The sequence below is a fragment of the Penaeus monodon genome, chromosome 41 (assembly GCF_015228065.2).
Source record: "Penaeus monodon isolate SGIC_2016 chromosome 41, NSTDA_Pmon_1, whole genome shotgun sequence".
Taxonomy (NCBI): domain Eukaryota; kingdom Metazoa; phylum Arthropoda; class Malacostraca; order Decapoda; family Penaeidae; genus Penaeus; species Penaeus monodon.
This window is the reverse complement of record NC_051426.1, coordinates 30,351,407-30,365,724: the sequence shown is the minus strand read 5'-3', so window position 1 is coordinate 30,365,724 and position 14,318 is coordinate 30,351,407. Positions and strand designations below refer to the sequence as shown.

At 34.7% G+C, this 14,318-nt stretch overlaps 2 protein-coding genes across 4 annotated transcripts in view; both read left to right on the top strand.

Annotated features, from left to right (window-relative positions):
• The window catches only part of LOC119598533, a 115,767-nt gene that overhangs the window by 72,294 nt on the left and 29,155 nt on the right, over positions 1-14,318 (top strand). The gene's annotated exons all lie outside the window — the stretch shown is intronic.
• LOC119598532 (alpha-1,3/1,6-mannosyltransferase ALG2-like) overlaps positions 10,067-14,318 on the top strand; it is a 72,423-nt gene continuing 68,171 nt past the window's right edge. Inside the window, 1 exon segment of the mRNA XM_037948156.1 lies at positions 10,067-10,289. Within this exon segment, the coding sequence (XP_037804084.1) occupies positions 10,082-10,289 (208 nt within the window). The 5' untranslated portion in view covers positions 10,067-10,081.

Genomic DNA, 14,318 nt, shown 5'->3' with positions numbered 1-14,318 from the left:
CCAAAAAAAAACCCAAAAAAGGGTTTTTTTAAAAAAAAAATTTTCTTAACCAAAAAAAAAAAATTCCTTTTTGATTTCATTCCTGAAGTATAACAGAAGCCCACCCAGAAATCTTTTGAAAAAGTTTAAATTTAAATTGGAATTATAATACTAGAAGCTTGAAAATTCAATATTTTAATGATGAATCAGTAGCAGTCAGTATCTTGTCGTCTCCTATCTTTTCCGTAGACTCACCAGGTGGCAACATTCCATCCCTGGCTTATTTAAACATTTGTGATGCAGCACCATAAAAATTTTGAATTTTTATGTTGATAAAGTCCTTTGGGAAGGCGCACCCCAGGTATATTTTTCCCATACGGATCATTGAAATAATAAAATAGTTTATAATCTTTTTTTGCTAATATTTTTCATACTGAAATCACAAAATGAAAAATATAAATATATATAATCAAAAAATTCATAAGAAAACTGATTTTATCTAATAAAAAAAAATAATGAAAAATAACAGTAAAAAAAATGATCTATTGTTTTATATCAATGATATGCAAATAATGGTAAAAAAAATTATGAAAGTAATAAAAAAACATTACTGTCTGATTTCTACTATGATAACTGATAATTTCATAATAAAACAATAAAAAATGCAAAGCAAAAAAAAAGTTTTAGTCATTTTACAATCTAAAAATATAAAATATACAAATATACAAAATTTTATCTTTTTTTCTTTTGGGGCAAAATCACAGTCGATTTTTTTTTTTTTTTTTTTCCCTTTTTTTTCCAATCACAATTTTTTTCCTCTCTCATCCCAATTTTTCCTTTCTGAATAATTTTTCTTAGCTTTTCATTGGCATTTTTAATTTTAAAAAATTCTGTTTTTCTCACAACTCAATATTTTTTTTTTTTTCCAATTTTTTATTTTCTCCTCACTCACTTAGTTTTCCAACTGTACCTAAACAAGTTTTTCTGACCCTCCCATCCCCCTTCACCACCCTGTCTAGCTGCCCTCAAACTTCTGACGGGAATTCCGGAGGCCCCTACCCGTCCCTTAGCCCCCAGTCCCTTGCCTCCTTTGGGAAACCCTGGCCAACCCCCCCATGGCCCTGCAAAAAATCCCCTTCCCGGGGGGAGGAGAACCCTTAAACCCCCTGCACAACTGTCTCCGAGGCCCCCTCCCGCGTGTACACAGGGGGCCCAAGGCCATTGCTCGAGAGGGAAAATGCCAAAATGCTCAGCTTCTGGGTTACATAGTCCCCTTTGCTACTCGCAGCGGACACCTTGGGGCTCTGGGGGTGACCGTAGGGAATACCCTCGATCAAGATCCAAGGGGGAGGCATGTACTCAAGCTTCCCGATGCTGGACATTTTCCTAACACGGATCTAACCCCCGTACTACAAGGGAGAATCCTTGAGGATAATTGGGGGCGGGGGAAAGGGAGGTCTGAGAGGGAACAGGATTCCCCTTTTCTGATTTGGGGGGTCTTGGCCACTGTCACCTAGTCCCCCCATAAACCTTATGCCTAAAGGGCCTGGTGGGTTCTTCCTCTAACGGTTAGGAGAGAAAGGGATGGGTTTTAGGGAAGCGGGGCAGGATGTGTCCAGTCCCACACCCTCAAGAGAAAGGGACTAAAGGGTTTTGAACTTCTCAAAGTCAAGGGTGTAACCCCCGGGGGGTGTTCCGCAACCAAAAAATAAAGGATATTTAATTTTAAAAAAAGGGAAGAGAGGAAGGGGGGGCATGACATACAAGAAGACTAAAAAAAGAGAGAGAAAAATAGGAAGACAATATCTTATACTCCAAAGCAAAATCCCCCAAAATAATCAAGTTTTTTACGGTGCTTAAAAGAATTCTTGGTCAGAAACGTGTGACAAAGAGCGGGGGAACACATCTAGAATAAAACAAAAAAAGATTCCCTTAAGGTTTTAAAAGTCTCCTTGAAGATCCAGCTGTAAAAGGGCTGTTGCAGGATTTGGCAATAGCCTGTCCAGTTTCCACCCCCCCCCTTTGTCTGGGATGAAGGGGTATGATTTCCTTAAAGGGGGACTTGGGCCTCTCCTTTTTCTTCCGTCTTCTCTTCTTGTCCTACCCTTTTTTTCATTGTTTTTCTCTTCTTCGTGCCTTCTGGGCTTCAATCTGTCTCTTTCTTATTCCTTCTCCTCCCCCTCTTTTTTCCTTTTCCCCCCACCTCCTTCTCCCCCCCCCCCTTCCCCCCCACCCCCTCCTTGGCCTTTCCCCGGCCACCCTGCCTACTCTCTCCTACCCCCCATTGCTAAAGCAGTCAGGGAAGTGGCAGTAAAGAAAAACCTTATCTGTCTCTTAACCCTAAAAGGGGATAGGTGCCACCTGGTCCACAAGCCACCTCATATCTAGCTTGCAAAAAGCACCAGATGAGTGCCAAATAGATATCCTTATGTGGGCCCAAAGAGCATAGAGCTTGCCAAAGGTTGACCGAGGTAGCAGCCCACCTCACAATGGCCTCTATTTTGGCCAAAACAGCTCTGGAAGAAATGACTGTGATCATGGTGGCTGGGGGAACACAGTGACCTGGTGACCTTTGCGTTTGGGGGCAAAAGCTGCATCGACAATGAGGCGTTCTGCACCACCGATGCCCGGGTCGGGGTGGAGGAACACCACACCACCATGGCTGGGGAAAGGGGAAAAGCAAATAAATAAAAAAAGAAAGAGAGAATGTCTAAAAAATTTGTCCAGAAAACAAAAATAAAAAAGAGACCCAAGAAATGATTGGGAAATATAAAGTTAAGAGTTTTGTGTACTTAAAAATATGGCTTGCATGTGGTTTCCCTGGTGATATGTGTTGCCTGTTCTGTGTTTGAAGTCTTCAAAGAAAAGAGTACAGAAAAAATTTGAGGAATAAAAAACAATAAAAGCACTCTATATGAGCTGTAGTCATTCTACCCCTCCCTCCATCTTTTTGACTGTTTCTGTTAAAAAATGTTTTCATAGTGAATTAAATCAATTATTGTCTTTTTATTTACCCTACCTTTTAAATGAATCATTCAAATACATTCATATGAAAATTGTGATCTGCATGGGGAAAAAGATTCCCAATAAAGATTAAAATTTTATACTATCCCTAAAGTATAAATTGTGTAAAATTTAATATTTATCTTCAACTGAGTCACGGGGAATGGTTTTTTTTGCTTTTATTTATCCAACAAACCAAACACTGATCATATAGTTTTATTGCCAGTAAAATTTTTTTTTTATATAACATTACATTAGATAAAAGTTAGTCAAAATAGCAAAAAAATATATGCAAACTTCCCAATGATTTTTTTTTGGAAAAAAAACATTCATATCAAAAAAACTATTGTCTTTTACTTTGAAATATGTGGAAATGGACTGAAATTTTTTGCTTTTTGGGCGGAAAGTATTACCTTATTGGAAACCATGTACCAAAAAAAAAAGGGAAAATTTCAAAATTTAAAAACAAAGATTTTTTTTCTTCCTCTTGTGTAATGTCAAGTTATTTCCCCTCTTTTAAATAATATAATAATAAAAATAAAAATAATAATAATAAAAATAAAAATAATAATACAAAACAGGGGGAAGAGAGAGAGGGGAGAGAGAAAAAGAGGAGAGGAAGAGAGAGAAGAAGAGAGAGAGAGAGAGAGAGAGAGAGAGAGAAAAGGAGGAGAGAAGGAGAAGGGGAAAGAAGAAGAGGGGAGAGAAGGAGAGAGAAAGGAGGAAGGAGGGGGAAGAGGAGGAAGGGAAAAGAAAAAAAAGAAAAAAAGAATAAAAGAATAAAAGATAAAAAGGGGAAAAAAAAGAAAAAAAAGAGGAAAAAAAAGAAAAAGAAAAAAAAGCAGAGAAAAAAAAAGCAAGTCAAAGAACTATAGCAAAAAAAAATTGTAATTGTTTGGCAAAAATCCCCACCCAATCTCAAGGGTCACTATTTGGGGGGGAAAAAACCAGATACCAAAACCTTATCAAGACAGTCCCTTGTCTATGCTAAAAAATGGTACATACTACACATTTTCGTCCAGGGGCCACATATAATTTACCACATCATATCCATACCAAAGCTATAGTCTCTAAATATAAGCCACTTTTTTAATATAATTAAAAAAATCCAAAACAGTAACAGAGCAGGTGAAAAAGAAACATAGTACCGGGAAATATACTTACTCTATAAGAAAAATTGAACACGGGTTAACACCTTGCATTCCATGAAAAAGTCACAGAAATCACATTATGGGGTAATTTTTTTTCATGCCCTCGCTCTCAAATTTCATCCCCTTTTCCCCCAAATTTTTACCCCTTTTTTTGCTTTTGCTTTTGGCTCTGAAGTGAGCGTGTGAACAGGCTCCTGAATGAAAGAAAAGTGTCAGTAAAGTAACCTAAAATCTAGTGTTAACAAGGAAACTCCTCATACGTGCAGTTCAAAAGGGCTCACCAGTTTTGCACTTTAAAACCCAAAAAATTCAATTGTGTAAAAAAAAAAAAAATTGTAAAAATATAAATTCTGGACTATAACTGTAGCAGTATTAATGTAAAATATGTAGCCTGATGTTCTGGCTAAATCTGAGCTAATATAGTACAGAGATTACATAGTCTACAGTAGTGTAGGATTTATATTACAATATTTTACAAAATTATTACATATGAGACATGAAGTGCAGAGTACAATGGGTAAAATATTGGGAAAAAAATCAATATTTCATCTAGTTTTTAATATACAGAGCTAATGAGCCAACACCATATTCTGCACAAAAGGCTTTCACTGATGTATCCCTACTTTTTTTTTCTTTTTTTTTTTAAGCGCCCTGTCCCACAAGGACGTTGGCGATCATGGATTTCCATGATTTTCTTGGCGATTTAGAGCGGTTTTTGCGTTGCCCTTTCCCCCGGGGTTTTTTATCGGTCACCATTCTATTTACCCGTTCTGGGCTGGGTGACTTGGCTGGCTTGCCCCCAGCGGGAGGTAGGCAATCGAGGTGAAGTTCCTTGCCCAAGGGAACAACGCGCCGGCCGGTGACTCGAACCCTCGATGTGAATATGCCAGTAGATCAAATACTTTCCATAAAATCACACTTCTAGATTCCTGAATGCCTAATTTTGTACAAACTAAGAAGAGAAAGAAACAATGAATTTTATCATTACAAGTGATGTCCAGAATTTTCAAAGTCATATGAATTTAACCCTCTGAGGCCACTGTAGCTGAGTGGTTAGAGCATCGCACTCAAGACTGTCACGACGGCAATCGGTTCGGGGTTTTTTTTTGAGGGGTTGGCCCCGCTTTGTTCCATTGGGCCAGGAACTTCACCTTGATTGCCTACCTCGCCACTGGTGGGCAACCACCCCCCGGGCAGTGTGGTCCCCCAACCCGGGTAAATAAAGGGTTGGTGTCAAAAAAAGGCATCCAGCACAAAAGATTTTGCCAAACCTATCAGGTGACCCCTTAAAAAAAATGGGATAAAGCTAAGAAAAAAGAAGAAAAAAAAAGAAAAAAAAAAAAAGACAAAAAAAAACCTTCTACCATATGCAACCCCTGTCTTAACCTAACCCATTTACTGATTGTGAGGTGCCAAAGTCCCAGCTATAGAATATCCCCCCACTTTTTAAAAATACCATGCCTTGAGGAGACCACACAAAATAATATACAAAAATGATAAAATGTAATTGGTTGCTGAACTTTACAGAATATATTTCATTAAACTGAAATAAAACATTCTTACAGTCAAACATGGAATCTTTACCCTAATTGCCAACAAGAAAAGCAGTTTAGATCAGCATTTCATTTCTTTTCTACTTAAGAGGGAATATTATGGAAACCTTGCATGGCCCCGAATTTAAAAAAAATCTCTGACTCAAAAAAAAAGGAAGTGGAAGATGTTCTGAACCTACTAATTATCTTTATTTGCTTTCACTTGTACATATACTAATCTTTTCACTAGGCTGCTACTGGCCTGGTCTCTCCTTGGGAATAAGATGTATACAAAATAGCACAATCTGTACAGGCAATAAGCTTGTTTTCAAGACCACTCTACAAACTATCACTGTACAAGATGAATAGAGGATTTATAAACAGGAAAAGGAGAAGAAAAAGAAGAAGAGAAGAGAAGGAAAGTTTTAGGGAAAAAAAGAAGGTATTCCGTAATTCCATGAACTACTGCCCTCTGCATCTTTCAAGCAAAAAGCTAACAATCTTCGAGAAATTTCCTTTAATTCCTAAGTATTTTCTATTGACAATGCAAGCTCCATAACTGACACACAACAAAATCACACCAAAATCAGTTAAATTTAAAGGAATCCAATAATTCTAAAAAGTAAAATTAGATATAAACACAGGAGTTTCACAAATACCTAAAACTTCATGAAAGCTCTGCTTGGAGCTACAAAAGAAGGTGAAGTTTTCAGCTGAAGCAGTCACACCTTTTGCTAAGATCTGTCCAGGAAAAATCAATGGAATATGAGTAAAAGACACATGGCTAGAATCAAATGGACATGGAACTAGTTCTACATTGAGCCTATGGTCATTTTTTTTCTTTTCTCCAACCTGCCCCAAAATAATTACTGTAAAAAAAGAAAAAAAAAGAGAAAAAAAATATGAAACTACACAACTTTCTTTAGTGAAAAAAGAACAACACATACAGATCTAAGAAAATCACAATGCATAATTTGAATGCAGCACATACACGATTTTCTAGTACTGAGAATTACTTTTATACTCCCTATAATCATCTATCAAAAGCATATAGTGATGTGCTAGATGCACTAAAATAAGTATTTAGGTTTGCTTGTAAACATTTCTGTGAAAAATATGAGCCTCAGACATGAACCTACCGTTAAAAGAAGAGACTCTGGCAATCTTAGCTATTGTATTAGGTTTAAAGTATCATACTGACAGTATCACTGTGATATTAGGCTCTCTATAAGGATATTAGTATCAAGCTTACAGTATGAAATATCATTAAAAGTAAAGGCAACCAATACTGCCTGTTTGTAAAGCTAACAGTGCAAACATTATTTGTTTGAACAAGTACTGCTTCTTACAGGTAGTTTTGTAAGATAAACAAAAAAAGAAGAAGACAATTCTTCAAACATCAAAATTTGTAGTGCAATACAGTACTGCTGTCTTGGTGACAGCATAATGAATGGTGTGAATAACTTAATTGTATTAATATTGAACATAACTTTAAAAGAGTATATATATTTTGAAAGATAACGTCTATAAATGATAACTGGCAAAAATACTCTCAATAAATGGTGCCATTAATGTTATCATTAGTATAATTTTTTTTACCCAAACCAACACATACTGCCAGTAGACTACGAATTACCACAGTACACAAATAATATATATTACTCCAATTTCCCTTTACACAAAAAACAAGTTGCATTTAGTAAACAATCGTCCGCATTCTCATTCAATGCTATTAAACAAGGGCCCCCCCCTTTTAAGGTTTAAAAATGTACCCACCCAACCCTGGGCATTAGACAGGGTTTTTGCTGTATATTGGGCTGGCTGTATAAAGGTTCCATAATAAGCTATACAGCTAGTACTGTAATATCATGGTTGTAGTATTACTCAGAATATTACATTTTACTATTGCTTATCTCATATTAACCTGACACCATGGCTGTACATCACCCCATGTGATTTACTTTTTTAATTTTTTTTAAACTAGAAAAGGGTACACTTTTACTAATCCCCAAAGAGCCCCTTTCGGTACTGGCCCGCCCCGCCCTTTTCGTTGAATACGAAAAAATTTTCGTTTTTATTTTGCTGAGAGAGAAGAGAGAGAGAGAGAGAGAGAGAGAAGAGAGGAAGAGAGAGAGAGTGTGCTTTTTTCGGGGGCAACCCGGTTAGGTTTTAGTATGTGACTTCCTGTATTACAAATATATTTAATATTTGGGTTATAATATGAGTACCTAATGTAGTTAGTCATATCCTGTATGCAAGGATTATCCTAAAAGTATTTGAATATGACATACAAAGGGATGTATCCAATTAACAAATAATTTTTTTATCTACAAAAAAAAATGATGATAAATGGGGACTGTGTGGTTTAATACTTTATCATTTGGGATATAGTTTTTAAGTTCTATTCATTCTTTTTTTTTGTATGTATATATATAAAATTTTAATAATTATATTATAAAATATAATTAAAAATATATATATTATATATATAATATATATAAAAAATTTAATAATATAATATATAATATAAAATTTATAATATTATATATTTATTAATAGAAAATTTTATATTTTAAAATATATTTTATATTATATATATTTTATATTTTTATATTATTTTATTATATTTTAATATATAATTTTAATATATAAAATATATATTTTAAATATATATGAATATATATATAAATATATTTAGATATATAAAATAATATTATAAAATATATTTTATATATTTTATATATATTTTATATTAGTAAAAATATATTAATTATATTTTAATTATTAAAATATTAATTATATATATATAAAATACAAAAAAAAAAAAATTTGAATAGACATTAAAAACTTATACCCCAAATGATAAAGTATTCAATCCAACACAGTACCCATTTATACACTCATTTTATTTTGTAGACTAAAGACAATTATTTGTTGAATGTGGAGCTACATCCCTTTGTATGTCATATTCAAATACTTTTAGGATAATCCTTGCATACAGGATATGACTAACTACATTAGGTACTCATATTATAACCCAAATATTAAATATATTTGTAATACAGGAAGTCACATACTAAAACCTTAACCGGTTGCCGCCGAGAAAATGCAGCACTCTCTCTCTCTCTCTCTCTCTCTCTCTCTCTCTCTCTCTCTCTCTCTCTCTCTCTCAGCAAAATAAGATAACGTAAAATATTTTCGTATATCAACGAAAAGGGCGAGGCAGGCAGTACTCGTAATTGGCTCATTGGTGACTTAGTACAAGTGTAGCCGTCTATGTTTAAAAACAATTAATAAAGTAAACTCACAGTGGGCGTGTATGTACATGCCATGGCTGTCAGGTTAATATGAGATAAGCAATAGTAAAATGTAATATTCTGAGAAATTTCAAAACCCTGATTTTTCAGTAAAGCTGTAAGCTTATTAGGGAAACCTTTAACAGCCACCCCATTTTACAGCTAAACGTACTAATGTCCAGAGGTTAGCAAGTGGTACTACTTTTAAACCTTAAAATATGTGGGCCCTTTGTTTAATAGCACTTGAATGAGAATGCAGGACAGATTGATTACTAAAATGCAACTTGTTTTTTGTGTGAATGGAATTAGAGTAGATATAAGTGATTATCTTGTGTACTGTTGTGTAATATCTGTACTAGGGCAATTGTTGGGTTTTGGGTAAAAAAATTTTACTAATGATAACTTAAATGGCACCATTTTTTGGGTATTTTTGCCAGTTTCATTTATAGACGTTATTTTTAAAAAATTTATTAACCTTTTAAATTTGTTCAATATTAATACAATTAAGTTATTCACACCATTCATTATGCTGTCACCAAGACAGCAGTACTGTATTGCACTACAAATTTTGATGTTTGAAGAATTGTCTTCTTCTTTTTTTGTTTATCTTACAAAACTACCTGTAAGAAGCAGTACTTGTTCAAACAAATAATGTTTGCACTGTTAGCTTTACAAACAGGCAGTATTGGTTGCCTTTACTTTTAATGATATTTCATACTGTAAGCTTGATACTAATATCCTTATAAAAACCAATCACATGATACTGTCAGTATAAATATTTTTTAAACCAAATACAATAGCAAAATTTCCCAAGTCCTTTTTTTAAGGGTGGGGTTTATGTCTGAGGCTCATATTTTTCACAGAAATGTTTACAAGCAAACCTAAATACTTATTTTAGTGCATCTAGCACATCACTATATGCTTTTGATAGATGATTATAGGGAGTATAAAAGTAATTCTCAGTACTAGAAAATCGTGTATGTGCTGCATTCAAATTATGCATTGTGATTTTCTTAGATCTGTATAGTGTTGTTTCTTTTTTTCACTAAAAGAAAGTTGTGTAGCTCTCATCATATTTCTTTTTCTTCTTCTTCTTCTTCTTCTTTTTTATCAGTGAATTATGGTCTGGCACGTGTTGGAGAAATTAGATAAAAATGACCATAGGCTCAATGTAGAACTAGTTCCATGTCCATTTGATTCTAGCCATGTGTCTTTTACTCATATTCCATTGATTTTTCCTGGACAGATCTTAGCAAAAGGTGTGACTGCTTCAGCTGAAAACTTCACCTTCTTTTGTAGCTCCAAGCAGAGCTTTCATGAAGTTTTAGGTATTTGTGAAACTCCTGTGTTTATATCTAATTTTACTTTGAATTTTTGGTTCCCCTTTAAATTTAACTGATTTTGGGTGATTTTGTTTTTGTGTCTTTGGGTTTTGCTTTGTAATAAAAAATATTTAGGAATTAAAAAAAATTTTCTCGAAATTTTTTACTTTTCTTGAAAGATGCAGGGGGCGTATTTCATGATTTTCGGAATCCCTTTTCTTCTTTTTCATAAACTTCTCCTTATCTTTTTCTTTTCTTTTTCTTCCCTTTTTTTTATAAACCCTTATTCTCTTGTACATGTTTTTTGTTTGTAGGGGGTTTTGAAAAAAAATTTATTGCCTGTACAGATTGTGCTATTTTGTATACATCTTATTCCCAAGGAGAGACCAGGCCAGTAGCAGCCTAGTGAAAAGATTAGTATATGTACAAGTGAAAGCAAATAAAGATAATTAGTAGGTTCAGAACATCTTCCACTTCCTTTTCTTTGAGTCAGCAGATTGTTTTAAATTCTTTGGCCATGGCATAGGATTCCATAGATATTCCCCTCTTAAAGTAGAAAAGAAATGAAATGCTGATCTAAACTGCTTTTCTTGTTGGCAATTAGGGTAAAGATTCCATGTTTGACTGTAAGAATGTTTTATTTCAGTTTAATGAAATATATTCTGTAAAGTTCAGCAACCAATTACATTTTATCATTTTTGTATATTATTTTGTGTGGTACTCCTCAAGGCATGGTATTATACAAAGTGGAGGGATATTCTATAGCTGTGGACTATTGGCACCTCACACATCATGTATAATGGGGTTAGGATTAAGACAGTGGTTGCATAATGTAGTCAAGGTTATTTTTGTCTTTTGTTTTTCTTTCTTCTTTTTTTCCTTTCTTTTTTTAGCTTTTCCCTTCTTTTTTGGGGTCACCATGACAGGTTTGGCAAAAATCTTTTGTGGGGTGGGTCCTTTTTTTACACCAACCCTTCTATTTTACCCGGGGTTGGGGCCCGCACGACTTGGGCTGGCTTGCCCACCCAGTGGGGAGGTAGGCAATCAAGGTGAAATTCCTTGCCAAAGGGAAAAAAGGGGGCCGAACCCTCAAACCTCGAACCGATTGCCGTCGTGACAGTCTTGATCCCATGCTCTAAAAACTCACTACATGGGCCCCAGAGGGTTTAAATTTTATTGACTTTGAAAAATTCTGGGCATCATTTTAAGATAAAATTTATTGTTTCTTTCCTTTTATTTGTACAAAATAGGGATTCAGGGAAACTAGAGTTGATTTTTTTTTGGAAAGTATTTGATTACTGGCATATTCCCCATCGGGGTTTTGAGTCCCGGCCGGGGCGTTGTTCCTTTTGGGAAGGGAATTCACCTCGATTTCCACCTAGCCCCTGGGGGGCAAGCCGCCCCAATTCATCCCGTCCCAGACACGGGGAAATAGAGATGGGACTCGAAAAAACCCGGGCGGAAGGCAACGGCAAACCACCGCTCTAAATCGCCAAGAAAATCATGGAAATCCATGATCGCCAACGTCCTTGTGGGACAGGGCGCTTAAAAAAAAAAAGAAAAAAAAAGTAGGGATACATCAGTGAAAGCCTTTTGTGCAGAATATGGTGTTGGCTCATTAGCTCTGTTTTTTTATTAAAAACTAGATGAAATATTGATTTTTTTCCCAATATTTTACCCATTGTACTCTGAACTAAACAGTTTCTTAAAATTCTTGAATCCATCATCAAAGCTTATCTGCACTTCATGTCTCATATGTAATAATTTTGTAAAATATTGTAATATAAATCCTACACTACTGTAGACTATGTAATCTCTGTACTATATTAGCTCAGATTTAGCCAGAACATCAGGCTACATATTTTACATTAATACTGCTACAGTTATAGTCCAGAATTGATATTTTTACAATTTTTTTTTTTTTTTATCACAATTAGAATTTTATGGCTTTATAAAGTTGCAAATCTGGCTGAGCCTTATGAATCTGTCACTGCTACTGAGTGATAGTTCCTTGTTAACACTAGATTTTAGGTTACTTTACTGACACTTTTTTTATCAGGAGCCGTTTTACACGCTCCTTTTAGAGTCCAAAAAGGGAAATGCAAAATAAGGGGTAAAATTGGTAATAGGGGGTGGAAAATTTGAGAGCTAGGGCATGAAAAAAAATTACCCGGTAATGGTATTTTTGGACTTTTATATGGAAAGCAAGGTTTAACCTGTATTACATATTTTGCTTTAGGTAAATAACTTTCCCGGTACTTTTTCTTTTTTACCTTTGTTACTGTTTAGGGTTTTTTAATTATTTAAAAAAGTGGGTTATATTTAGAGACTATGCTTTGGTATGGGAATTTTTTGGTAAAATTTTAGTGTGGCCCGACTGATATATGTTAGATTTTACCAGTTTTAGCATAATCAAGGGGTGTTTGATAAATTAAGATTTTTTTCCACCCCCCAAAAAGATCCTTGAGTTGTGTGGGTATTTTTAACCAAACAATTACAAAATTTTTTTTGCAAGTTCTTTCTTGCATTTTTTTTCTTCCTCTGCTTCCTTTTTTTTTTTTATTCCCTTTTTTTTTTTTTATTCCCCTTTTTATTTTTTTTTTTTTTTATTCTTTTATTCTTTTTTCTTCTTTTTTCCCCCCCCTTTTTCCCTCCCCCCCCCCCCCCTCTTCCTCCTCCTTTTCCCCCTTCTCTCTCTCTCCCCTTTTTCCCCTCTCTCCTCTCTCTTCTCTCTCTCTTTTCTTTCTCTCCTCTCTCTCCCTCCTTCCTCTCTCTCTCCTCTCCCTTCTCCTCCTTTCCCTTTCTCTCCCTCTCCTCCTCCTCCTTTGCCTCTGGAAAAATTTTATTAATTAAATTAAAATTAAAAAGGGAAAAACTTCTTCACAAAAGGCAAAAAAAAATTTTTTTTCCCAATTTTAATTCCTTTTATTTTGGTAATGGTTTCCTTTCTTCCCCCCCCTTTCTTCCTTTTCCCTTTTTAAATAAAAAATTTTTTTATATAAATTTTTTTTTCCAAAAAAAGTATTGAATTTCAAAAACTTTTAAAAAAATTTTTTTTTTTTTATTGAATTTTTTTAAAATTTTAAAAAAAAAGGGACTTGATTTCAAGTAGGTTTTTTTATGAAAGAAAGCAAAAAAGCCATTCCAATCAGTTAAGAAAAAATATTTTTTTCATTAATTTTTTTAGATAGTGATAATTCTTCTTTTATTTTTAATACTTTTTTCCCCATGCAGTATAAATTTTTTCATATTTTAAAGTATTTTTTTTTATAAAGAGGGAAAAAAAGACCATATTGATGTTAATTAAAAGAAAAATTTTTTCACAAGAAACTTAGGAAGGGAAAATGTTAACTAATGAATACTTTTTCCCTGAGTGTCTTTTATTTTTTGTTTTGTGAAATTTTTTATGTATTTTCGAAAACTTAAAAACTGAACACTAAACATTCACAGGAAAAACATGAAGCCCAAATTTCAATACCCCAAAACTCTTAACATTTATTTTTTAATCAAATTTTTTTTGGGCTCTTTTTTTTTTTGTTTTCGTGATCAAGTTTCCTTTTTAAAATCTCTCTTTTTTTTATTTTTTTTGTCTTTTTTTTTTTCCCCAGGCCTGGGCTTGGTTTTTTCCCCCCCCAGCCTGGGCCCCGGGGGGCAAACGCCTCTTGTCGACGCTTTGCCCTCAAACCAAAGGTCACCCCGTCCTGTGTTCACCAGCCACCTGATCACAGTCATTGCTTCCCAGAGACTGTTGATGGCCAAAAATAAGGTCCATTTGCAGGTGCTGGCTACCTCGGGGGCAACCTTTGGGGGAAGCTCTATGCCTTTTGGGGTACTAAGGAGATCTACTTGGACTCTATCTGGGGGCTTTTTTTGCAAGCTAAAATATGAGTGGCCTTCTGGACCCGGTGGCACCTGCATCCCCCTTTTTCAGGCTTAAAAGACAGACTAAAGGTTGTCTTCCCACTGCCTTCCCTGACCTGCCTTTGCAATGGGGGGGTGAGGAGAGAGTAGGCAGGATGGCCAGGAGAAAGGCCC